Source organism: Canis lupus, chromosome 27 (assembly GCF_011100685.1).
Source record: "Canis lupus familiaris isolate Mischka breed German Shepherd chromosome 27, alternate assembly UU_Cfam_GSD_1.0, whole genome shotgun sequence".
Lineage (NCBI taxonomy): Eukaryota > Metazoa > Chordata > Mammalia > Carnivora > Canidae > Canis > Canis lupus.
Window position 1 is genome coordinate 37,073,239 of NC_049248.1, and position 26,197 is coordinate 37,099,435.

General features: G+C 36.9%; 1 protein-coding gene across 3 annotated transcripts in view; it reads right to left on the reverse strand.

Moving 5' to 3' along the window:
- NELL2 (neural EGFL like 2) overlaps positions 1-26,197 on the reverse strand; it is a 381,289-nt gene that overhangs the window by 206,112 nt on the left and 148,980 nt on the right. For all 3 annotated transcript variants that reach the window (XM_038577411.1, XM_038577410.1, XM_038577409.1), the window contains 2 exons: positions 25,645-25,773; positions 24,072-24,174 (listed from right to left, as the gene is read on the reverse strand). In XM_038577411.1, coding sequence (XP_038433339.1) covers positions 24,072-24,174; positions 25,645-25,773 — 232 coding nt within the window. The remainder of the gene's footprint in view (positions 1-24,071; positions 24,175-25,644; positions 25,774-26,197) is intronic.

Here is a 26,197-nt window from a genome sequence, read left to right on the forward strand (position 1 = left end):
CAGAAAATTCACTACATTCAGACAAACATTACTCATGGAAAAGGACTCCTTCTCACTCTTTTCTCAGTGCCACTCTCTTCTGGTGTCAAGATGACAGCCAGAAGCAACATGGCTGACCAAAGCTTTCAGGAAAGCCTACTTCTTTCTATTATGCTTCTGTTTATCCAGGCTTGGCTATTCCACACACATCCGAGAGAGAGAAGGTTCGATGACGATCATTAAAATATGTTAAATGGAAAAATTAAGATAACAGGCTATGAATGCAATTATGTCAGATGACTTAATTGGAATTCGGTACTTCTAAAAACTGATCCAACATCAAAAGAAAATTATAGCAAGAGTAATTATAAAAGCAGAGTGGGCAATATTTGCGTTCTTCCCAAAATACTACTAAGAGGAGGAGAAATAAAAATCAGGATTTGGCAACAGCTTTCCAAGTTAGAGAATAGAACAAAGCTCCCAAAAGAACCTTGCAGAGCAGATTAAATTACCACAGAATTTCATAAAGAATTCATTGAATGCTTAAGCAGGCTTCTGTGCAGGTCAAAGAGGACCAATCAGAAAATTGAGGTCATTAAGGGATGAGAAATAGGGTAATAGGAAATAAAATATAATTATAGAGTAAGTGAAAGGGGGAAGGAAGGAATAGCAGATGTATTAATATTGTTTTGGTTTCGGATGAATCATTTTTTCTCTAAAGACTTTCAAACACCAACTTAGATTTTTTTCCCATTCAATTATATTTTATTCTTATTCTGTTTTAGATAAAGAGCCTGATGGCCTCAAGGGAGAGGCTCAGATGCTTCTAGCACCTGAGCCTCTGAAATAACTATATTTCACATATATTACATTGGAAATCTGAAGCACACTCTGTTTTCCTTCTTAAAATATTCATTAAAATTACTATTAGCTACACATATTTAATTTCAATTTTGTTTTTGAGAAACAAATTTGTAGAACACAAAATCAGAAACTACTGACAAGATTAAATATCTACATCTACGACCACGACATCATTTCATATTTTTCCTACGTTTATTTTTGAGTCTATAATTCTAGAGCTATATACATTACAAAAACATTATTTCTTCAACTTTAAAGAAAGTCTTCCTTAATTTACTGAAATTTAAGGTGAAAATAAGGAGTTCATCAAAATTTAAAATATGTATACTTTGTAATTTTAGTATAAACCTACAAAATTAAATTCTGAGCTTCAATTGGTGCTTTATCTAAGCTTTCAATTTGAAATATTTTGCAAAAAAAATACCATCATATTGCTTTATACACATCTCTATAAAAACAGACACTAAATAGTTCTCTAAAATTATAAAATTAGTATAGGAGTTACTACAGTTAGAAAGCAGTACAGAAAAGACTAGGAACTCAGTTTTATTATTAGTAACAACTCACACCTAGTTTTTTTCCCACAATCATAAGTTATTTCATATACATTATCTCAAATAATCACCAAGTACAGTATTTAACAATTATCAGAACAGTACCACTCAATAAGGGCTTATTTTGTTCCAGCAGGATAGTTGACATCCAGTATCTCACTTAAGCTCACAACAAGTAAACACAGAAACAGCCAAAGAAACAAAGAAATTAAGGTGAACGTCAATGACTTACCCAGGTTCACAATGCTCACAAGTGACAGACTAGACTCCAGATCTGACTTCATCTGCAGTTGAATTATCACCACGCTACAGCTTTTGCTTCTCAACAGATGTAAGGGCATTCTCAGGAGGCCAACAGATCTCAATGAGGAAAGTCCTGAAGAACGCCCCGTGAACTGGCCCAGCTCTCAGCTCTCCTACTTTCCCTCCCACCTCTCTAATTGTTCCTCATCTACTTCCCATTCCTGAAATAGTTGTTCTCCAACTTCCCACCTTCAGACTGCATCCCCTTCTCCTCAAAATTGTCTTTTCCCCTCTACACCACACCATCATTCTTAGTTAGTTACCTTAACTGAGCCTCGATGTGCCTCAATATGTTGGCATCACTGACTCCTCCTCCAAACTACTCTCAATTGCCAAGTCAGGCACTTCCACAATGGTGCCCTACTCACTGTCACTGCCCAGGCATTAAGTCCTCACTTCTTTTTTTTTTTTAATTTTATTTGTTTATTCATGAGAGACACAGAGAGAGAGAGAGAGAGACAGACAGACAGACAGACAGAGAGAGAGAGACAGAGAGATACAGGCAGAGGGAGAAGCAGGCTCCATGCAGGGACCCTGACATGGGACTTGATCCCTGGTCTCCGGGATCACACCTTTGACTGAAAGCTGCGCTAAACTGCCAAGCCACTCAGGCTACCCTAAGTCCTCACTTCTATCCCCTACATTACTAAGCAGGCTGAGATAAAACCCCAGGTCCTTAGCAAGGCTCATAAGATCCACCAGGTTCTTGTAAAACAGGGCTCCTGGCTCCCATCACCTCTCTCAGAACCCCCTCAACACACTGCCCTGGGCCTCTTGTAGTCTGTTAGACATGTGGGGCCAAGCAAAAGCTTGCCCTAGAGCCTCCTTGACAGACTACAGCACACCACCCCATCATGTTCCATACCTTCTTGACTGTTCCTCATGATACTTTCAACCTCACATCGTTATAATTTTTGTGTTTATTGTCCTCTCCCCACAGAAAGTAAGCTCTATTCAGGCCACAGGATTAATAATTTCAGTCTCTTTCTTATTCCCTACCTCATCCCCTGCCTTTATACCTCTGTCTGGAACATGGAGGCACGGAGTTATTTGTTCAAGGAATGGATGGATGGATGGACAGATGGATGGATGAATTCTGACTGGTTTTCTTTCTACTCTTTTTTCTGTCTCTAACTTTACCACTAACAGTGCTGTCAGTGTGACTCAAAACACATTAAAACAAAACATGGAGTTGGTAAAATATACCGAATTTTTAGGGAACAGTCAGTAGGTTGGCAAGAGGCCCTATGAATGGTGGCCAAGGACTTTGCTATGTGACTTGCATACATTATTTAACCTTTTAACACTTTGTTTCCTTATACATTATAATAATAATAATGCTTACCTCATAGGACTGTTTCAGGGATTTAATGAGGTAATGTATATAATACGTATATATAAAATGGTGGACATGAGGGCTGCTACACAGTTAAGCATTCAATAAACATTATCTAGTATTATAACAGCTCACTTGCTGCCAGTTTTCAATTGCTGGTTTAGGGCTTTAAATATCATAGTGAGGACTTTACATGCAAGATACTCCTAATGAATATTTTTGTTACATTTATTCCTAATGAATTAATATTTCTCATGAAGAAATTTTGGTTGAATGCTACTCCCTTCACATGGAGTTCCCAGGCCACATTTTTCGCTTTCAAAATGCTATCCACCTAGATTTAAAAACAAGTTCACTCTTTGCAAGGGAAAAGTCTTTGATATCTCATACTATATGCAAAGATAAACTCTAAATGTATTTAAATATTAAAATTATATAATAATTTGTATTATAATATTAAAATTATACCAGGAGAAAACTTAACAGCATATTTGTCAAACCTCAAGTTAGGGAAGGCCATTCATGAATGGCCATGAATCTAACAAAATTTTAAATGATGATACCTGGTGCTGGTGGAGGACTACGGTAATAGAGCTGGCATAACTGGATACTGCTTGGCAGTTTGTGGTAAAAGTATTAAAATGATAAATAATCTTTGGCCCAGTTATTACCCTTCCAAATGTTTACAATAAGGAAATAATCCTATACTTAAAGGTGAACATAAGAGGCATTTCCCCCTAGTGTTTATCACCTAAATGAAGTTCTCTCTTCCCAGACTCTACATTTGGTCAAAAGCCAAGTTTTGGATTATGAAAGCTATTCTTTTTCTTTCATTTGCATTGCCACTGACTCTGGTTTAAGTTCCATTAATTTTTATTTACACTACTGCATATATTTTCTTTTTTTTTTTAATTTTTTTAATTATTTATGATAGTCACAGAGAGAGAGAGAGAGAGAGAGACAGAGACATAGGCAGAGGGAGAAGCAGGCTCCATGCACTGGGAGCCCGACGTGGGATTCGATCCCGGGTCTCCAGGATCGCGCCCTGGGCCAAAGGCAGGTGCTAAACCGCTGCGCCACCCAGGGTTCCCACACTACTGCATATATTTTCTAAGAATAAAATCCGCAGTCCTTACCATGGACCAATATATGACAAGGAGCTCCAGAGTCACCACTCTTATTAGAAATAATATGACAGACATAGAGACAAAATAATCACTATTTATGGAAGATATGAATGATGACTTGGACAAAGAGAATACCTGAAAAATGATTCAAACCAATAGGTGAGTTGTAAAATAAGTAGGCCAAAATCAATAGCTTCTCTTTATACAAATAATAACCTATTGAAAAGAATAAAGTAAAAAAATCCATCCACTTAGCAACAGAAAACAAATGTAGAAATACTGTGAAAAGCACTGTAAACTCACTATTTCTGCATCAGAACTTACTATTGACAGTGCCATTAGTCAGCTAATTCAACAAAGAGTCATCTCTTCTCCTCCCCACTTTGTAGACCCACCAGGCTAACTTCATTCATTTATTCCTCCTTATTACCAATCTTCTTTCCTTTATGAACCTACTCACATCCTACAAAGCCCTTCATTACCACCCCTCCCCAACTACCCCCCCAAGGCCTCTGGAATTCCATCGCTTTTCTAGCTTCATCCTCTTGACCTTTGACCTTAACTGAATTCTGGCTTCCTTACAAGAATATCACTTGATCTTTCAAGGGATAGCTATATGTTGTTTTACTACCATGGAAACTTCATTATTACGTACTGAACTGTGTCCCCTCAAATTCACATGTTAGAAGTTTTAATCCCCAGTGTCTCAAAATGGTGCTGTATTTGGAGATAAGGCCTTTGAAGAGGTAACAAAGTTAAAATGAGGCCTTTAGTGTGGTCCTTAACCCAACTTGTCTAGTGTCCTTACATGAAGAGGAAGTTTGCATGCACAGTGACAAAAGGGAAGTGCAGGCACAGAGGAAAGGCCACATGAGGACACAATGAGAAGGTAGTCAGCTGCGGGATAAGGAGAGAGGCCTCAAGGGAAACTCAACCTGCTGACCACCTTAATCTCAGATTTCTAGCCTCCAGAACCGTGAGCAGATCAATTTCTATTGTTTAAGCCACCCAATCTGTGACGTGCAAAATAATGCATTCAAATACATCATGAGGTACACATTTTGTACTCCAGTGTCAGAGGTATAGTTGCCATCACCCTTCTGCTCTCACAAAAAAAAAAAAAAAAAAAAAAAAAAATCTGCTCCTTGAGGTTCTTGGCACCAACTTTCCTACCATTTATACACACACACACACACCATTCACATTCATTCACCCCTTCATTCATTGCTGACTTTGAAATCTGGGTCAGAGTTTCTTTCTCCATCCAAATGTCTGCCACCTTCCAGAAGACTCTGACATTTGTGTGATTGGCCATCCAGCACCCTGGCTTCTTGACTCCTCTGACCCCATACCCACTTAACCTACAGAATAACATTCTGCTCTTGGCTCAGTCAGATCTGCTCCAGCTCCAAATCAGTCGACTCTCCACCTCGAACTCGTGCACTTCCAACATGCTTCCTCAACTACTCTCACTGCATTTATTCTTCAACCTCATTGTGTTTCTTGTTCAATAGTAACTTTCCCCTACTTAACAGTCTTGAACTGTTCTTACCTTCTTTTCCAATCGATTTCAATATCTTGAGTCCCTCAGTGTGATCGATTTTTGGCCAAAACCATAAACTGCCTTATCCAGAAATAAAAATCCCAAGCACAGAAAAATCAATCCACTCTCTTCCCCCCCTATATTTGGTCGTCAAAAGGTTAGAGGGAAATTGTATAACCAAATGGATGAATAGAACAGCTTCCAGTTAGCAGCTTTATGTAGGTCCTCAAAATTTTCTGGCCACCTCATTACATTCTGTAGGCAGCTATTTTCAACCCATCTTAATTCTACGTCTGACTCTACTTCCTTCCTCCCAACAATTCACCTTGGGTCTCACTTCACAGAGAAAATAAAAGGTGTCAGATACAGACACCTTTGTTTCCACTAAAACTGTACAATTAGCTACGTCTATATCCATCCATTCTTCCCTCCTGTTTCCATATAGGAGATGTCTCTCCACCCAGCAAAAGGAAAGCCCTCCAATTATGCTCTGAACTCTACCCTTTCTGCTCAATTTGTACCATCAATTAATTCCTCCCTTCTATTTTCACTCTCAATCCCCCTCCACATCTTTCTCTCTCTCTCTCCCTGACCCTTTATGATGGATGCATACCATCAACATTTAAATATTTTCTATTCCTATTCCTTCCCAACTGAAAAAAAAAAAAAAAAAAAAAAACCTCTTTGAACCTTACATAGGCTTTCAGTAACTGCTCCATCTCTCTAACCATTCAGAGCAAAATTTATGGCAAAAAGTATCATCACTTTTCCTTTCTACTCCCCATAACTCTCATCTGGCCTCCTTTCTGGCTCACCAAAAATGGCCTCACTAAGACAATCACTTCCATATTTAGAATCTGATGGAATCAAATGTTAGGTATCACTGTTCCTGGCCTCTTAAGCACTTTTGGTTATCATGTATCATTCCTTCTTTTCTAAAACATTCTTCCCTTAGCCTCCATGGTATAAAAGTAGTTCTGATTTTCCACGTAAATCTCAGACGATTTAACAAGCTCCCCCATATCTTACAGATTTTTTTAAAAATTTATTTATTTATTTATTTATTTATTTATTTATTTATTTATTTGCAAGTAAATGAGGGTGAGTGAGTTGGGCGAGGGGCAAAGGGACAGAATCTTAAACCAGATTCCCCACTGAGTACAGACCCCAACAAGGGGTGACACAGGGCTCAATCTCACCACCCAGGAGATAATGACCTGAGCTGAAACCAAGAGGATGGAAGGCTTAACCAGCTGAGCCACCCAAGTGCCCCTTGCGGATTTTAAATCTTAGAATGCCTTAAGGATTGGTCTTTGTCCTCAGTTCCCCTCCCTATATTCTCTTCCATAGTGATGCTAACCATTCCCAGGGCTTCAATTATCATCTACATGCCAACAACTCTCATCTTTATATCTCCCATTCAGACCTTTCTTCTAAAATTTAGATTTATACATTAAACTTCAATATTTCCTCTTAAGCATCCATGGGTATCTCAAACTCAATGTGACCAACACTGAGCTAATAACCTTCTCCTAAGCCTGCCAGCCCTCTCTACTTCAGTAAGTACCATACTATCCACCACTTGCACAAGTCTGAAATACAAATGTGTCCATAATACATCTGTCCCCCTCATTCCCTGAAATCACTATAAGCAATCTATTTTACTTCCCAGGTATTCGGATTCATTCACTTTTTTTCCAATTCCTCAACCATCATCCTACTGCAGACTGCAACCCTTCTCAATTGGACTAGTTTTAATGTTTCCCAACTAATAGACCCACATCTCCTTCTGCTCCTTTCAATCTGATTCCCATACTCTGCAAAGTAATCTATCTAAAATATAATACTTCATCATATTTTACTGCTGTTTAAAACCCTTCAGATGTTTCCTAATGCTTTGGTGATGAACATCAAGGTCTTTCAAATCACCTGAAAGGCTCTGCATTATCTGGCCACTGTTTCCCTCTCCACTTTAATCCCTAAATACTCTACTTACATTCCCACATCCATTCACTACACTCAAGTCACATTGGACAATATATCACATACCATACATCATATTAAAAAATACATTCTCAAAAAATAATAAATAAATAAATGATACTTTCTCTTTAATGATGATACGCTATCTTGTGCTTGAGAAGCTGTATAAAAACAGGTGTATTTCCTCATATATACTGAAATGTAAATTGATAAAGCCTTTAAGAATGATTCAGCAATATGTGTCAAAATACTACAGATTTCGTATGTTTGACCTATAAATTCCTGTTTTTTAGATCCAACCTGATTTAATAATTATGGTGGAATTTTTAAAAATAGTGACACCTGAAAACAACACCTGAGCATTATGCTTTGTTTATCTGGTAGGATCTATTTTCTGTCATGTACAAAAAGGTCTCTTTTCGTAAAGAAGGAGAGAGAGAATAGAAAGAGAGACCTAACATTAATACTGCATATATGAAAACCGAACACTGTTTTTAGCACAAGCTAAAGAGATCATACCAGTTAAATGTCTTTCAGTTTCCTAACATGTTATCTGTGATAATTGGATTTTGGGGGAATTTTTTTTACCCTAAAGTATTCAGAATCAGAAAACAGTTTGAACTTGCCCCGAGTGAAACTTTACAACATTCATGAAAAAGTAAAGAACGTGGAAAAGATGATTCTTTCTATTCTTTTCAGGATGAATGCTTTTTCTAAATGCTACTAGCTTTGTCAATTGTTGCCACACACGATCCCTAGTTACTCCGCTCTGCTAAAGCTCCACTTCAAAATATAGAAAGAATAAACTTGACACAGTGAAGAAAAATACATTCAGTTATTGCTTTTGTAGATGAGGTATAGGCATATTAATCTAAATTTATAAATCATAATAATTTAAATTGAGTGTATATAGAAGAGATGGAGTACAATAAAAATTCTTAGACAGGTGGCCAAATATGGAACAACTTATTCAATAAGTAATGCAGCAAACATTTATTGAACATCTACGGTGCATTAAAGATTGTGCCAAGCAACGGAGATATAGACTTAAAGGACAAGTGAACCCTGCCTTGTGTGAAATACAATAACTGAATTCATTCTATACGACCCTGGGTTCGAATTTCTCTAGAAGCCTCAGTCCTTACTTGCCACTCACCTAGGACCCTGTTATTTCCACCTTGAGATTAGGATCCTGGGAGTTCACCATTTATGGTCCCTGCTTTTCTGGGCTAGTACTCTTTAAAGGCATCATACCACATTTCTATTCTGTTCTACTTGAACCACTGTCCAAAAAAGGAAAACTAAAACTGCATGCCATCTCACATGCCATCTGCTGTCTCCACTGGCGACGGCCTCAGACATGGCAGCTGACCACTTGTTTGACCAAGCTCTAGTTATCATCTTAGAATTTAGGCTGCACAAATGTTCAAAGGCAGTGCCAGATTAAGAATCAGGCCCTCAAGCTCAGTGAAGCTGACCATACTCTATATCCTGTCATTCTTGACCATAACTCCCCAGTTTGAAAGCAACAACTAGACACGTCTCTCCTGCTTTCATCCTCCTATCTCTCTGGATTTCCTTCCCCTTTAATCATCCTCCCCAAGGTGTTAAAGATTGTAGAAATGGCTTTAAGTTCTATATTCCCTACACCTATGCCACCTTTCAATGTGATCTTATAGGTCCTCCATCATTGTATTGGCCTCAAGACTTGACTTGGCTAACAGAACATGGTAAAAATAATAATGTCCAACTCAGTTCATAGCCTAGGTCTCAAGAAGCTTTGCAAGCTTAGATTTTCCTAGAAATCTACAACTATTATGTGAACAACCCTGGAGTAACCTGTTAGGTTGAAAGAAGACATGGAAAGATGCTCCAGGTATCCCAGCTATAAAAGTAAGTTAAGGCCGTCGTAAACGAACCAGCTAACTCTAGGTGCATAAGCAAGCTCAGCCAAGACAGATTAACCAGATCAAGCCCCTCAAAAAAATTTCCAAGTGAATCCAGATCAAATTTCCAACCAGCCAAATTATTGTTGTAGGCTACCATATTTGGGGGTATACAAAGCAAGAGCCAACTGATTCACAGGACTTCCAATCCTCTATCTCAAACACTGTCCATGTATATGCTCCATAATCTAGCACCTCACAAAATTCACTCTTTACTTCCCTGCTCTGATTGAAACTTGGATTTTCAGTGAGGATAATACTTCTTTCTCTGAAATCACCTCATTTAGATTTTAGATATTCCCCCACACACACAAGTATGCTTGCCAGGAGGAGAGAGCCACTCTTTCATCCTCATGTAAAAATCAATCCTCCTTTGGATATCTATGACATCCACCTCTTCCACCCACTACTACCTCTCTTCATTAATATCACCTCTACGAGAGGCCCTAACTTTGGAACCTGAAAAACAATCTTCCTCTCTAATCTGTCTTGAGAAACTGGCCTTTGGATACTTGTTCAACACCTAGAATCTAAGTTTGTTTGCCTCCTAATATAGAGTGAATTTCCTGCCTTCATCATTTAGGCATCCATTTCTATCGCCGTACCCTTGAACTTGTCAACAGCCAAAATTACTTCATCTCTGAAGTATTTCAAATCTTAAACCATGAGATTGATTTCACTAATACATACAACATAACAAATAAGAATAACTATAAAACCTTTTTCTGTGGTACTCATCAAAGAGTTATTTCAAAAAAGGTACCAGAATCAGATACACATATACCTGGGTTTTTAAAACCTTTTAGGAACAGGTAATTCTCATGATATGCAAAAATCATCTAGAAGCATAAACGAGCGGAAATAAACTTAGAATGTTAAAAAAAAAAGAATGGTAGAATGGTAGATGAGGATAGATTTGTTTTCCAAGATAATTACTCATACAAAAATTAAATATTGTAGAATAGGTACCACAAGAGACAGATTAATAGAGAATAGAAATCCTAGAAATGGGTTGTAAGAATGTAAATGTTTAATATAAGATAAAATAGGAAGTTAATCATTGAACAAAAGGATTATTCAACAAATACTACTGGAACTTGTTTGACAAAAAATAGTTAACCAGAATTATTATCTCATGTACACAAAAATAGATCTGTTTATTTAAACTTAAAATGAAAAAAGAAAAAAAGAATGAATCATAAAATCAAATGAAAAAAGAGGGGCCATTCAGAGGTTAGAAGGTCAATATTTTTATAAGTAGGAAGGCCTTTTTTAGCATGAGCAAAAGGTTTAATTGCATAAAACTTTAAATCTTTATATCGAGAAACACTAAATAAAAGAAGCAACATTATAAAAATAATATATTTGCAACATATATAATAGATGAGTTTAAAATGAGTTCTTGCAAATTAAGAAGAGAAAACACAAATCATTGAATTTTAAAGTGGATGATGTACATGAAAAATTAATTTAAAAAATAAAAATTTCCAATAAACATATGAAAAAAAATTTCAGCAATCCAAATTTTTACTTCTAATTCTTACCTTGGAAAAGGTAAGAAAAAGATTCAGATATACACCTGCTTGCTCTGCATTTCCATTTAGGTGGCTACTACACCTCTAAAACCGAACATATCCAAACTGAACTCTTGATTTTAGTCACTCTCCCACATCCAGCTCACTTAGCAGCCTTCCCCATCATAGTTAATAGCAATTTCATCCTTTTACTTCCTCAATGCAAAGCCCTTGGAGTCATGCTGACTCTTCTCTTTACTCATACCCATATCAAGCTATTGGGAAATCCTGTTGGCTCTACCTTCACAATATATCCAAGAAGCTAACTTGCTAGGACCACTACTATTGAAGTTACCACCATTTCTTCTCTGGATAACTACAAAAAAAATAGACCTGCCTTGCTTAAAATATGTAACTTGCACCCTATAGCTCTTAGGGTAAAACTAAAACTCCTGAATCTGGCTCCTTATCTCTCCAGCTGCATTTCACATCATGTTCTTGACTTTCCACGCATCGGCCACACCAACACACCGGCCTCCTTTCACAACATCCTATCTCCTGATATAGAGCCCTTACATATTATATTTGCTCAGCCTGACATTCTCTTCACTAGTGTAAGGCTACTGGTTCATCATATCTCAACTGCACCATCATTTTCTGAAGGATGCCTTCCCTGGCCTCCTTGCTAGATGAATTTCACTTATTGCACTTTATCAACAACGTACTGCTACAACCATTGCATTGCATATTTGATCATTATACGATTAGTGTCTATCTCCTGACTTGATTATTACATCTTTTTTTTTTAATTATTTATTTATTTATGATAGTCACAGAGAGAGAGAGAGAGAGGCAGAGACACAGGCAGAGGGAGAAGCAGGCTCCATGCACCGGGAGCCCGATGTGGGATTCGATCCTGGGTCTCCAGAATCACGCCCTGGGCCAAAGGCAGGCGCCAAACCACTGCGCCACCCAGGGATCCCGATTATTACATCTTTAAGGACAAAGAGCAATCTTATTTTGTTCACTACCATATCCCCCGTGTCTAGCAGAATTAATTCATAGAAGGTATTTACTATTACTTTTCAAATGAGTAAAAATTATAGAAAAGAGACTCGGTGGTAAGGTACAATTTCACCTTTATTCCACTTAAGTTCTATATGCATGGAACAATCATCCCCATACTACTATTTCTAGAATTATTCCAAGCTCTCTAGCTCCCAAGTTCATTCCTGGACATATGGCAGACTCAGCCAGGACAGTTAATCCAATTCTTACATTCCACTTCACATTGTACTGACCGTCTCCCCCAGTTCCAGGTCCTTGAGCACTTAGGAATCATAGTCTGAAGGGGCATTAACAGAGGAAATCAATCAGTGAACAAGCACAATGTCCATCTTGTTCTATACTAGCCCACCCCCTCCCTTCTTTTCAACCAACAAATAAAAGTGACCTTTTTGAGATTTGGGGCCTGAGAAATCCTGGAGGTAGGCTACACGCACAAACATTAATGGGAAATTTGTAATACTGCATGCTGTGTGATGACCTAATTTGTGATCAGAAAAGCTTGATTTTTTTATTGGTTTAAAAACATGATGCTTATCCATAAAATGATGTGAAAAGAATGTGTTACGTGCTGCATTTCTCCCCTTTCCTCCAAACATAGTAAAGAATTAGCTTATCAAGATAACAATAAAAACTCAGGCAAAAAAAAAAAGTTCCTGTTTCATATCTTCTTACAAATAATGCTCATAAATTGTGGGGACCTGAAATTGGCCAAAAAGACTCAAAAAGGTTGAATTAAAGCTGAGATAATATCCAAGACTGTCCACACACACTGGGTTTCATCATTGCAAGGGACACTGGTGCAGGTTCACTACCTCCTCCCAGGTCACCATCTCTGAAATAGACTCAGGAATCAAGAGGCAGGGAGCACAATTCTAAAGACACAGATTAATGGGAGAATCTTTGCACAGGAGAAAAGGGAATTTAAGCTTGTGGAAAATGCATTGTCCTAAAGTTTTCTAGTACTGGGTTGCTTTTATTAATCTTCTTACTCTTACAAGACCTACAATAAAAAAACCAGACATCAATGTATGTGGGACATGCATAGTTACAAGTTGGATGAGAACAGTTTAATTTAACACCAAGACAGCACGATCCATCTAAGCATAGCCACCTGGCATAAACTAAAACTATATATCTTATGAGACAGAGCAGGCTTCTAGAAGCCTGGGAAAGCAGACTCATGTGAATTATTCCACCAAGCACATTTAGAAAGAGACCTCATCTAATGAAAATCCAAAGAAAACTTCAAAAGAAAAAAAAAAAAAAAAAGATTTTAGACCAAAGAGATCACTCCATGATCACTGACTTTTTTTTTTTTTTTTTTTTTGATCACTGACTTTTAAGAATTCTGGTTATTTTTAAGTTTTAATTCAACAGGTTTGTCCTGTTCTTTTTCTTACCAAAATCAAATAAAAATCTGACCAGAAAGCACGCACTCTTGAGATTCCGTTTCCTAAATGATTAAAATCAACAATTTCTGTTCCAAATATGAAGTATTACAAAGTAATGAAAAATTGTGATTCCTATAATGGACACAGACACTTCACTTTAGTAATGAGTGCAAATTTATATTTTTTGTCTCCTTTCTTACAGCACATAGAAATAATACTTATAACCCTAAAATTATATTTCTTAAGAATTTATATATCCTTTGAATGCACAATTAGTGCTGTCTCCAGGACATCATAAATTGTTTTCGTGTCTGTTCAAACTGATTTTCTATTTCCACTAATGAAATATATTACACATCACATGACACAGTATCTGAAAACCACTGCATGTTTCAAAATGTAGTGCTGCCACTGGACTGGCTGTGTCACCTCAGGCAAGTGAAGGAAACTCACTTAGCTTTGGTTTCCTCATCTTCATAACAAGCAAGAAAATAACTCATGTTAAATCCTCACACTCAGAATATACTTAATTAACGTCAGCTTAAAACATAAACCCCAGAGCAGGTATTCTGAGACCCTACTACACACTGGAGACTCAAGAGAGGAAAAGAAAGCTCCGTGGAGAAACTGGGCAACAAGCACAGCACACCCACTACCTAAGTCATTGCTAATCACAATGTGTTCCATGTTCCAGCAGGATTGCCATCATCCAAGAGCTGGTTAGAAATGCAAATTCTCAGGCCCCACCCCAGAACCACTGAAACATGATTTTCATTTTAACAAGATCCTCAGGTGATTCATATTCATATTCCCATTAAAATTTGAGAAGCCCTGAGCTAAGAGATGTGCTCCTGCATGCAGCCTCATACTTTCTTGGACAGGTCTCAGCAACATTATCAGTGTATGGGTCACTTTCCAACAGCTAAAATCATAAATGTAAAATAAATAAATAAATAAATAAATCATAAATGTTATGTGTGTGTGTGTCATCTATTATAGTAGGTAGACTTCAAATCCTATTTCCTGAGTCACTGAGTTTGTTGCACAAGTGTTGTGAGATATCTCTTTCCAACTTGAAATAACATGTATAAGTGAGGGCCATTCTAAAGCCAGCCAGTCCAGAGTTTTCTTTACACTATCAATGAAACTAAAGTATAAAACAAACAATAAGCTCGAGATCTGAATCTCAAGTCCTAAAAACCTAGTATGGCCGTATGGCCTTAGGTCCAAACTCCAGAGACCAAAGAGCCAGGTCCCCAGTAGAGACAACAGTTTCAGTAACTGGAGTGAAGAGGGTGTGAATATGGAAGCTGCTGCCTTTCAGAAGCAAAATCTAGGCAAAGGCTCTGGTGCATAATGTGGTCTAGAATATTCAAGGAGCAGCCACGGGATTACAGCAGCCATTCCAATGAATATTTTACAAACCTAACATTCCCGAGTTCCACTCTTCCCACCACTAACTCCAAGACAATTTTTTAAAGCAATTCCATGTCATTTCATGTGCATTTTTTATGGTTAAATAGTTTTGAATTGGGGGCCAGCTTTTGCATAAAAAGAAATGTGCCTGGATTGTACTTTATCACAAAACCATCTCTACACTAAGAAAGAAAATTCCTTTCTGACCCTTCCTCATGCTGAACTCGTGTATCATTGTGTTTTCGTCATTTAATTTTTAATCTAGGCTAATTTTACACAATCTGTAAATATATCCTGGAGAACACAGGCCACAGCAAAAGCATCAAGTAGGGAGCCCAGTGCTGCCAAGATGCTGTTTTATACATTTTGCTGGGGATCGAAGGTGTCGTAGCTTTATTCAGCAATGAGCACTATGATGTCCATTTACTTTTATTATGCAGTTGTTCTTCCTGAGTTACTCCTTTCTACATAATTGCCAAAATCAACTTGTAAGATGCTTTAAATTGCACATATCTTATTTTTCCTATTCTAATTTCAAAATGCCATTTTGTATGATCTCTATTGAGAAGAAAATATGCTCATTTTTAAAACAATTACCCAACAACACTTCAGATAAGAAGCTGCATCTTTCTGCCTAAGAGAAGTGTTTTTCTTCTCTTTTAAATGGAGTCTCATATGAATGATATCTAGATTATCACTCTTTTGCTAGGTTATAAATCTAAAATCCCTTCACTTGTTTCAAAACCTTACACCACTAAGGAAGACTAGTTTCCCGATCACCTAAAGAATCCCATTTTCAGTCTCCTAGAATTGTGCTAGGCAGTATGATTTAATTATTATTACAGACAGATTTGCATAAAGCTTTCTTCTGAAGAGTTTTAGGCCATTTAAGCAATGTCATTAGATGGGCAGAGAAATTCTTTTGAGAAAATGTAATGGGGCATGAAAAATAATAAAAATCTACAAAATACATTTATTCAAGAATCTTAATAATGAAGAGAAATTACAATTCAGAGTGAAGAACTAGAGGCTGGATACTCTTTATTATTTTAAAATAAAACATGATTAAATAGGCACAGCATAATGCCTCAGAATCAGAGGGCAGTCCCCCGTGTTATATCTTCTGGAAAACTACTCTCATTTCAGAAAAAATAAATTCAGTATACTCTTATGCCATCTATGGAATTTACTGAAGATGCAGAATAGCAATTAACTTCAACAATAATTTCATATGAGCTCACTAGACTACATTGTGGTAAAACAAGAAAGTTCAGGCTGCCATAGACTGTCTCTCATTAAAGGCTCTTCCATGAATTGCTATTACCTTGTCAAGGTCGCTGGATTAAAAAAAAAAAAAAAAAAGCCATCCTGATGCTCTTTTAAAGACCTAGTGAAACAGCAGAGACAAGTGGTGTCTTCAGGTTTCCCTCAGAGCTGCCACCTAGTGCTCCTCGTCAAAGGGGAAAAACATCCAAGACCAGCTTTTTGTGGAGTAATTTGGCAAGATCTGGCAATATTTAAAAGTGCCAAAAACTTTGACCTAGCAATTCCATCATTAGTAATTTACCTGATAGATAGGACCCTATAAAAATGCACCAAGACTGTTTATAAATGGCATCCTACAATATTATTTTTAATAAGAAAAACAACAAATCAGAAACAACTAAAATATCCTTCGATGGAGAAAAAATAAAAGTGATATGCAGCCATTTAAAAGTTAGCTGATAGGGAAAAATCTCCAAGATAAAGTCCAGGAAAATGTGTGATATCACTTACCATATATGAAAAGCCTACACATGCATATGTGAGTGGGTGCACTGAGAATCATCTGGAAGGATACACAAGAACTAAAAGTTTGGGAGGAGAGGGAGAATAAGGGAAATTTTTATGTTTTGTTCTATATCTTTTTGGATACATTGAATATTTATTGAATGCATGCATTATTTTAGTTAAAACGTTAAAAATTCTATACTAGGATTATGAAGAATGATGGAGTCAGACAACTTACTCTACTCTGGCCTCTGGAGTAGAAGAAACAGCAACTAGATCATTGCAACACTGTCATCCTCCTCTGATTTCACCCTGCTTTTTCCTGGCATCTCAGCTCTGCTACAAGCTGACTAATAACAGTAAATTTTTTGTTTTTCTAAAGAGCATTAAAATGTATCAGGTGCTGTCTCATAGAGTCATTAATCTGAAGGCTATATTGTTAATTATTCTTGCTTATTAATAAATTGCCAGTTCAGTATTTTTCCACTGATTTGACATTTATCAGTTTTTATAACATCTAAAAGATAGCATGACCAATGCCTTTTTGAAGAGTTTATGAAAAAGTATTAGCACAAAATTAATGATAGTGTTTAAGAAGCCTATAGGATTATCTTGATGAACTCTCTCTTTAATAAAACCTGATTCATCTTTGGTGAAAATATTCCCTATCATAAGCTCAATTATCTTGAATAAATAAGGCACAAGTGGACTACTTTCTTGCCCTTTTTTCACATATACATATAGAATTAGAAAAGTGCATTAATTCTGACTTACCCAATATCATCTTAAATACCAAATTAAGCCAGTTTGGGGGAAAGACGGAATCAAACCAAGTGGTTAGGGAACTTCATCAAAAAAAAACATGACTACCTATTGACAGATGAGCTGGACCCAGGCACTTGGAGGCTCCTCCTCCCCTCCCCTGCCCTTGGAATGTGGGTTATGTCTACCTTTCTCACTCCCAAAGGCTACTCCAAAGGCTTAGTATTCAGATAATGATGTGATGCTGAAAACACGGGCACAGTGGTGGTGACTGAACCCAATTAGGGCATCTTTATAAACTGTGGATATCCAGAGAGCAGGTGAGGGAATCTGTTACTCTTGCCACCCAAGACAGGCTTTGTCTGTAAGTTCCCTTTGCTATTATTATAATTGCCAACCTGGAGTGACCTACCTTTTTCTTCAGTCTCCTCTGCCCTTTGCTTATGGGGGCTAGCTCCTGGGCAGCTCCCAGGAGGGCTGGACACAGGATTTATAGCAACACCATTAGCTCTCAGCTCATTCAGTTTTTTGCTGTGACATTATATTCTCTAAGAAACTACAGACTTTCAGGGAACTTTCTAAAAATACCACATCTGATAGTAAAACAACACATCTTCCTTTTGATTGCTATTTTTACATTTTTCATTATTGCATAGATCCCCTCAGCCCTGGTATTCTAGTCATGTAGCCCCTTGTGTCTCTATAAGGCCAACTCATTTATAACTGTGTTCAGGCAATGAGAACCTCAAACACATACTGCATATCTCCCATGCTTCTAGCATTACTGTAGAGACAGCTAAGTTTATTGCCTATGTTGCTCCAAAATGATTTTCTTTTTTAAAGTAAACTACATATGTTATATAAATTGTGTTCTTTATTTTTGAGAACAAAGAAACTCTCAGTGAATTATATCCCACTGATTTTTGTTCCTCATCCCTATATTTACATATTCAAAAGTCTCTGAATCAGTTTTATTCACTGTCATTCATTTAAAAAAAATCTCCAAATTACTTAAGTGGCAGTCATTTCATCTCTGTCCCCATTTTGCTATGCATTTTAAGTGACAGGGCTAGAATTATCCATATTTGCACACTAATGTGAACATAAAAGAGTTAAACAGCCCAAACTACCATTTCCTGCCCTTCTCCTTCAAGAAGAAGAAGAGGAAGAAGAAAAAAAAAAGAAGAAGAAAAAGAAAAAAAAAATCTCTTTGGAAAAGTGTACATATAGAATAATCTGCTTTTCTATTATTTAAAATCAATGAAATTACCCCATAAATATCTAAAAAGTTGCTCATCTTCATGAGTCATCAGGGAAATGCAAATTTAAACTACAAAATGATACCATGTACCAACATCATTTATCATAATACCTAAACTTAAAAAGATCAAAAATGCTAAGAATGGGCAAAGTTGTGTAGCAATTGGTATAACCACTTTAGAAAAATGGTTTAGCAAAAAATTTTACAAAAGGTTAAAAGAGTTTGTCATTAAATAAAACAGTTTTAACCCCTGAACAAAAAAATTCTACTCAGGTCTATACCCATCAGGCATGCATAACACCAAAAAGCATGAAAAGAATGTTTATGGAAGGAAGGACTCTTTATATAGGCCAAGACTAGACAATGCCCAGCTGTCCTTCAATAATTGACTGGATTGTGATACATTAACACAAATAGAATATATATAGCAATAAGCATGAATAATTGACATCTACATGCAAAAATATGGATGGATCTCACAAACAGGATTTTGAATGAAGGAAGTCAGACATAAAAGACTATCTAGTGCATGATAAATTGATCCTTACTGTCAACCTTGGTCAAGACTTATCCAAAATACTGAAGAAGAGAGTGGCCTTGAAGAAAGTAGTATCATAGATCAGAACACAATTTAGAAAAAAAATTACCTTGCATTACATACTAATTGTGTGAGCTCAGAAAGGTCATTTAACCTCCTTGGCCTCATCATTCCTTTGTAAAACTGAGATCATGAAGCCTTACGTCCCCAAAAGCAAATGGCTGTTCTGAAGATCTCTAAGGTCCTGTGTAGCTTTACATCTATGACCCAAGGAGAAAGTTTCACTACCCTCCACTTTCATGAATAAAAATACAAAGAATTCTTTTAACAAAAAACAATCATAATAGCCCACCTTGTTCTAAGCCACTTTACATGTATTACTCATCCAGTCCTCACATTAGCCCTATAAAATAGGTAAAACTGCTCTCTTCCTTTTACAGAGAAGATAACTAAGACTCGCGGAGAGCTTTGGTAACTCGGCCAAAGTTGCACAGCGAATAAGTGGCAGAGCCAGAATACAAATCCCCTAAAATTTAACTTTTTAAACCATACTTAACTACTCAGTATGCAAAGATATTATAATAACTTCATTTTATCAAAGCTGACAGGACTTTTTAAATTAAGTTTAATACAATCAGTTGTCCAATCACCACATAGTATATTAAAATGTAATCTGTATTATATATTGAAACTCTGATCTTGTTCAATCAGAAGAATGATGATTTTAATCTGTTCATATAAATCTGGCCTCCTTGGGACAGTACTAAGTAAAATAACTATTGCTATTAGACAAACCCCAACCAATTTTGGTGGTCATGTTCACATTTCCCATATTTGATGCCTCTCCAGAAAGGAGGAGAAATCTGCCTTCCTTGTTATTGTTGTTTTAAGCATAGCTTCTCAAGGGACATTATAGTATTAGTTCAGATTTGCTTCAGATTCCCTATTTTCATGAATCACCGTTTCAGTTCAAAACGGAATCTTTAATTTTTTATCTCAGTGACTTTCAGTAACTTTCTATTTGCTGGAATTTTTGTTGATTATTTTCTGACAATTGTCTTTTTCTTAGCCTGGGTTGAGTATTTTAATTAGCTGGACCTCATCCTATTTCATAGTTAAAAATCACCCAAGATATTTATGCTTTACACATTTTCTAGAGTTACCTTGAATTTGTGTCAATCTCATTTTTGGCTAGTGGAGAGCTTGTGACTAGGATAAAGGATGTGGTGATGGTAGCTGAACGCACAGAAGAAAGAGCAATAAGAGGCAAAGCCTACTTACTTTGCAACATGGCCTAGACTTAGGACTTCCAACGGTTTTTGCATGGTAAGTGTAGTTACCAGTGGATAAAAGTAGATCACTTAGATTAATTATAGCAGATTTTTAAAAAGATTTTATTTTTTTATTTAGTTTATTTATTTAGTTAATTTGAGAGAGAGGAGAGGAGCAGAGGGAGAGAGACAAGCCGACTCTGTGCTGAGCATGGAGCCCAAGGGAGGGCTCAACCTCACAACCCCAACATCATGAACTGAGCCGAAATCAAAAGTTGAATGCTTAACCAACTGAGCAACCCAGGCACCCCTGGAGCAGATGATTTTAAAGAAAGAGGTAAACTTGAAAAGCAAAGCAATGCCAGATGGAACTTCTCTGGGACTTCCAACCAATTGTGTTTTTGGACAAGTCATGTACTTGCTTTTATTAGGAAGACAGAAGCAAATTCTGCCTTATAGAATTGTTGTAAAGCTCATATCAGGAGCAAAGTCACCTGCCTTCTAACCAATAGAAATAATATGACTTCATTATTGTTGTAATTATTATTACCTAAATTATTTGGGTTGGCATTCCAGCCTTTGGATCTTCAGTCTCTGTTTAACTCCACCACAACAGCTCAAGGGTGAGGGGCAGGGAGAGGCTTAGCCTCTTCTTCCAACACTTTGCTTATGTAGATTCAAATAAAGAAAAGTGACAGGCTAGGTTCTCTTTGACTTCTTTCCCAGAACAACAACCTTACTATTCACCAGTATTTATATTTGGATAAATAGCTGGAGCTGAAGTTACGGAGGGAAAATATAAAGCAGACTACAAAATAGGGCTTCTCAGAGTTGCACAAACAACTCTGTTGAAGCAAGCCTGAAAGCATTCAATAAAAAAACACCAAAAAACGACGGGCCACATGCACTTCTTTTGTTAAATATTGGCAGAATAAAATTCAGCGGTTACGTTATAGGTTTTCTCTTCCACGGGCTTTAGAAACAAGTAATTAATCTCTTTAAACAGGTCTCAGGAAAAAAATATTTTGTTAATTTTATTCTATTAAAAAGGCCTTAGAGCAACAGAGTTGCAAAGACAGGACTAGTGCAGGGTGTAAGAGGAAGGCTTATGGTTCTCTTTTAAAGAGTAAAAAAAAAAAAAATGCAGTTTAATTCATACTCCACCAAAATTAAGTTCTCATAAAGTATAACAAGGATGTTACTGGGAAAACTCACATAAAAAATGAGATTATTTGCTTCCCCTCATATGTAATAGTGAGACACACACACACACACACACACACACACACACACAGTCTCTCTCTCTTGTAACTATTTGCTTCTCTCAGCACATATGAAAACCTCAACAATTGAAGCAAGTTAGTAAATGGTTATTAAATTTAGTTTAAATATTACTTTTTCTTTTATAAAATTAGTTTTTACAAACCTTTCAGAAGCATATTTCCTAAAATATTTTTACTGACTGGTTTTTAAACTGTGCATGTGGAAACACATTCCCAAATAATTTTTAAGAATATTTACCATATGAACTAAATGTTTATTAGGAAAAAAAAATCTGTGGGTATTTACAGAAAATTTCTTGCTAGCTCTTGTAAAATGCTGAATTCATCAGAATTAGAAGTACTTTGAATACTCAAAATACAAACAAATACAGGCATAAATCCTCTCCATTCCACAGCATTCATTCACTGACTATAACCGAGGAGACAAAGTCACTTTATCGTTAATACTTTTAACCACAGAAAATGAAAGACTCAAATAAATTATTTTGGCATTTCTTCAGTGATGTTGTAATCCTCTCACTGATTACTTACTTGCAGCTTTCTCTATGATATATGAGACAAACAGAGCTGATTTTCAATCATTAACACCAAAGTCTGCCAGAAGCACTTTACATTAATAAATCTCAAAATATTTTACCATTTCATTAAGTCTAACTGCATGTTGTTGGGAAGATTTCAAGCCTTGTCTGATTTAGTAGGCAGCTTACTGTTGGTAACAGAGACAAATGGTAAAATCAGAATTGAAATTCACTACTTCTGACTAATGCATCTATCATGATGGTCCATTATTTCAATCAGCCTGTCTCTAATAAAATTGACATCACTTAATGCAAATCTAGTATATTCAGGGGTAACAGTGTAGAAGTACACGTGCAAAAAGGATAAAAGAAGTTAAAGCAAAAAGTCTGATTCTTGCTATTGTCATGTGATAAATACAAAGCCTTATAAAGGGTCCTCCTTCCTCCTCCCTGCAACTGTCTGCAGAGAAAACTATAGAACATCCCCACCAGCTTTCAGATACTAAGACAAGTTCAAGGAAAAACTCAGATGACTCCTCACTGAGGAAATTAGCTAGTGACACGTGTAAGGAAAACTGCATCCAGTCCTTCCTGGTTCAGCCGAATCTACTTGACTAGGCTAATATGCCTTCGTGAAATGGATTGGCTTCAACGTAAAATCTAATAAAATTAAATATAAATGAGCTCCTGAGGGAATTAAATCAATGGACTACAAAGCGACTTCCTGATTTTTCCCTGATAACTCGTCACTTCCACCAGCAGTGGCACACTGCACACTGTGTGAGCAAGAGGAGAGTATGGCAGTGGTGATGGTAGCAGAGTGAACAAAAGCCCCAACTCAAGCAACCCTTCATTCTCCCCCCTTCTTCCCCCCTCCCCTCCTCCCCTCCCCCATGGCTCTGTCTTACTGTGTGCCTGTATGACCACACTGCACTCACACAGCCCTGGACATTCTACAAACTACCACAACTCACTTTATATAGGTTCCTATTCCTTCGTATGAAAATAGCTAAATTTTAAACGCTCCTTTAACAAGAATTTAAGGACAATCTTTTAAAGTGTAAGGAACACAAATGCAACAATTTGTTATTGAATGAATGATAGAGAACTCATCAGGACAGCTATGAATTTGGAGAGCATTTCCTGACAGAAGTGAACCACAGGGCTACTAAAAGGCAAAAGAGCTTCCTCACTCAGGAGCGTGAGCTTTTTTTTTATGAATTAACACCACGTCCCTGTCCCCACTGGACGATCCTATGATAACGTGCTATCGAAGGCCACTTGTATCATGGATTTCCTTGGTCACCGTGGCTGAGTGCGGACCATTCTTAACCTATTTTGGAGGTATTTGTATCTAGTATTGGAATAAGAGAAATGCCTATGACCAAGTTTCTTACATATCTTTCCTACTACTGTCACTTTGCAGAACAGATTCCGCCAAGAAAAAATTTTCTTGTTAAGTATAGCATTTTTAAATGGAAAAGAACTGATTAAACAAAGTACAGAAAGCATTCTTCCTATTTGCATTAGTTCTAAAAAGCTTTTGTCGGTTTGCCCAGATCAAACCAATGATGGGTGAATATTTATTAATACAAAGCTTTACTTTTGCCAAAACAAAGTATTCATCATAAAAGTTGTGCTCACATTTGCATTCCTTACAGCACTTGCCATCCACATATGCAAGAGCCGACTTAAGTGGGCAGTCAGGAACCGGGCAGATCAGAGTTTCACACTGGATGGTTCCGTTCTGAGAAGAAAGCAATATTTAAAGAATTTCCAAGTTGCAGTTTAATAGCCTAGAAGTATTTTTTAATCTGTTTCTTAAGTTTCAAACTCATCACATACAATGTCATAAACACCACTATTCTCCGTGGTTATTAGACAGTAAAACCCGTAATATAGAGACCCACAGGAATAGAATTGGGTCCTAACACAGTTGGTCAATGAATGGCTCCCCTCTCTGTCCAGTGATGACCCTACATCCCCCTACGGTTCTCTCCCTTCTGTGGTGAGGTGGATGAGAACGTGGGGGAATGAGGAGCACACATGGACAGTGAAACAGCAGGCTAGGGGTAAGCCTCATGCCTGCCCAGATTACTCACAAAATAAGTACCTACAAACCAGGAGATTTCTGGAATAGCTACTGCCACCCTGCAGATGCAGTCTCAGGATCCAGAATCTTCTCATGGATATTTAAGCACCACCATGAGGCAGTGCTGACAGTCACCACAAGAAGCACCAGACTGCAAACAGGATGGCAGGGAATTTACTTCCTGAAGGTCATCCAGAACTCCTAGGCAGTCAGCTGCTCTCTAGTCACCTGGTTGACCTCAGTATACACATCCTGCATGTTACTCAATTCGATTTTTGTTCCCCGGTTGACCAGGTGGGAAGGCCTTAGTGTTAAAGTGCCATAATTTTGGTAGGGAACAGAAATCATATGATGGATGCACACAAACATATGACTATTTCAGAGGTATCTTTAACATTTAAAATGCAAGATATTCTGGTTTTGAAAAAAAATTGATGAACTTGGGGAAATTATTTTTAAATGCTAATTCACATAGATCTCTGGCTTCTTTCCAATAAATTAGTTTAAACCAATGAATTCGTGTGAAATTTAAAATCTAAAAACCAAATTAGTCTGGAAATCTCCTTTGAAAATGAACCTATTTTTGAAATAATGATGCATTAAATATTTTACTTTATTAGTGTGCAATTAGAGAAATCATATTTATTTAAATCCTCTAATTCTTATTCCACCATATTAGCAAACTTTTAAAGATTGCTAATTTAAACTCTGTTATTTATTCATATGGCCCAATGTGATCACAATATTTCATGCCGCATATAACTTAGTTTTATTAAACTGTGTTAATAAACACATGAGGGGAAAATCCCTCAAAATGTTAAGGATAACACATAGAATCCTTTGGGAATCACCTTCACTAACCCAATTTAAATGGCTAACTTCATGTGTGCACCAATAAACTTAGACTTTATAGCATTCCTAAGCCAGAATCATCTTTACAGGCTAGCAAGCGTCTTTAATAATGCAATACTCAGTTCTTTAGATTTCACTGGGTTGGCTGGCACTTTAGTGTTGTATCTTGAGGAAGTGGGTCTTGAAATTTTCATGATTACATTGTTTTAATAAATTTTTAAAGAGTGGGGGCATCTGAGTTCCCTTAGCTTGAACTCTCAGCGGAAGCCGTACCAGGCATGTGCAGTTCTTACAGCCGTCTGTCCAGGACTCAAATTCTCGGTAGGTGGTTCCCTTCATGGTGCAGGTCCTCTCACAATAGCACTGATCCAACCTATTCATTCGCTGCTCAGCTCGAGACAGCTGTGGCACAAAGGAAGGGGTTCACAGTGTTCATCATGCCAGCAGCACAGAAATGCAAAATACTTAAGGAGGCACTGGATTTATTTTTCAGCACGTAGTAGTAATGATAGCTGCACCCATCTGTTGTGGTCATCAATATATTTAAGCCTATAATTTTATTTTATTTATTTATTTATTTATTTATTTATTTATTTATTTATTTTTATTTTTTTAAGCCTATAATTTTAAAGAAAATCCCCCCTCTCTTCTTCTTGAGGTAAATTTGGTTCTCACGTTTGAAGAAAAAGAGAGCGTGATTTAGAAGATATACATGGGGGCTAAGTAAAAATGGCATCACTCACAGTGCTGAAAAGCAATTTCCATTTTTAAAAATGTTCAATTTCCAAAAAAAATAAAAAATAAAAATAAAAATAAAAATGTTTAA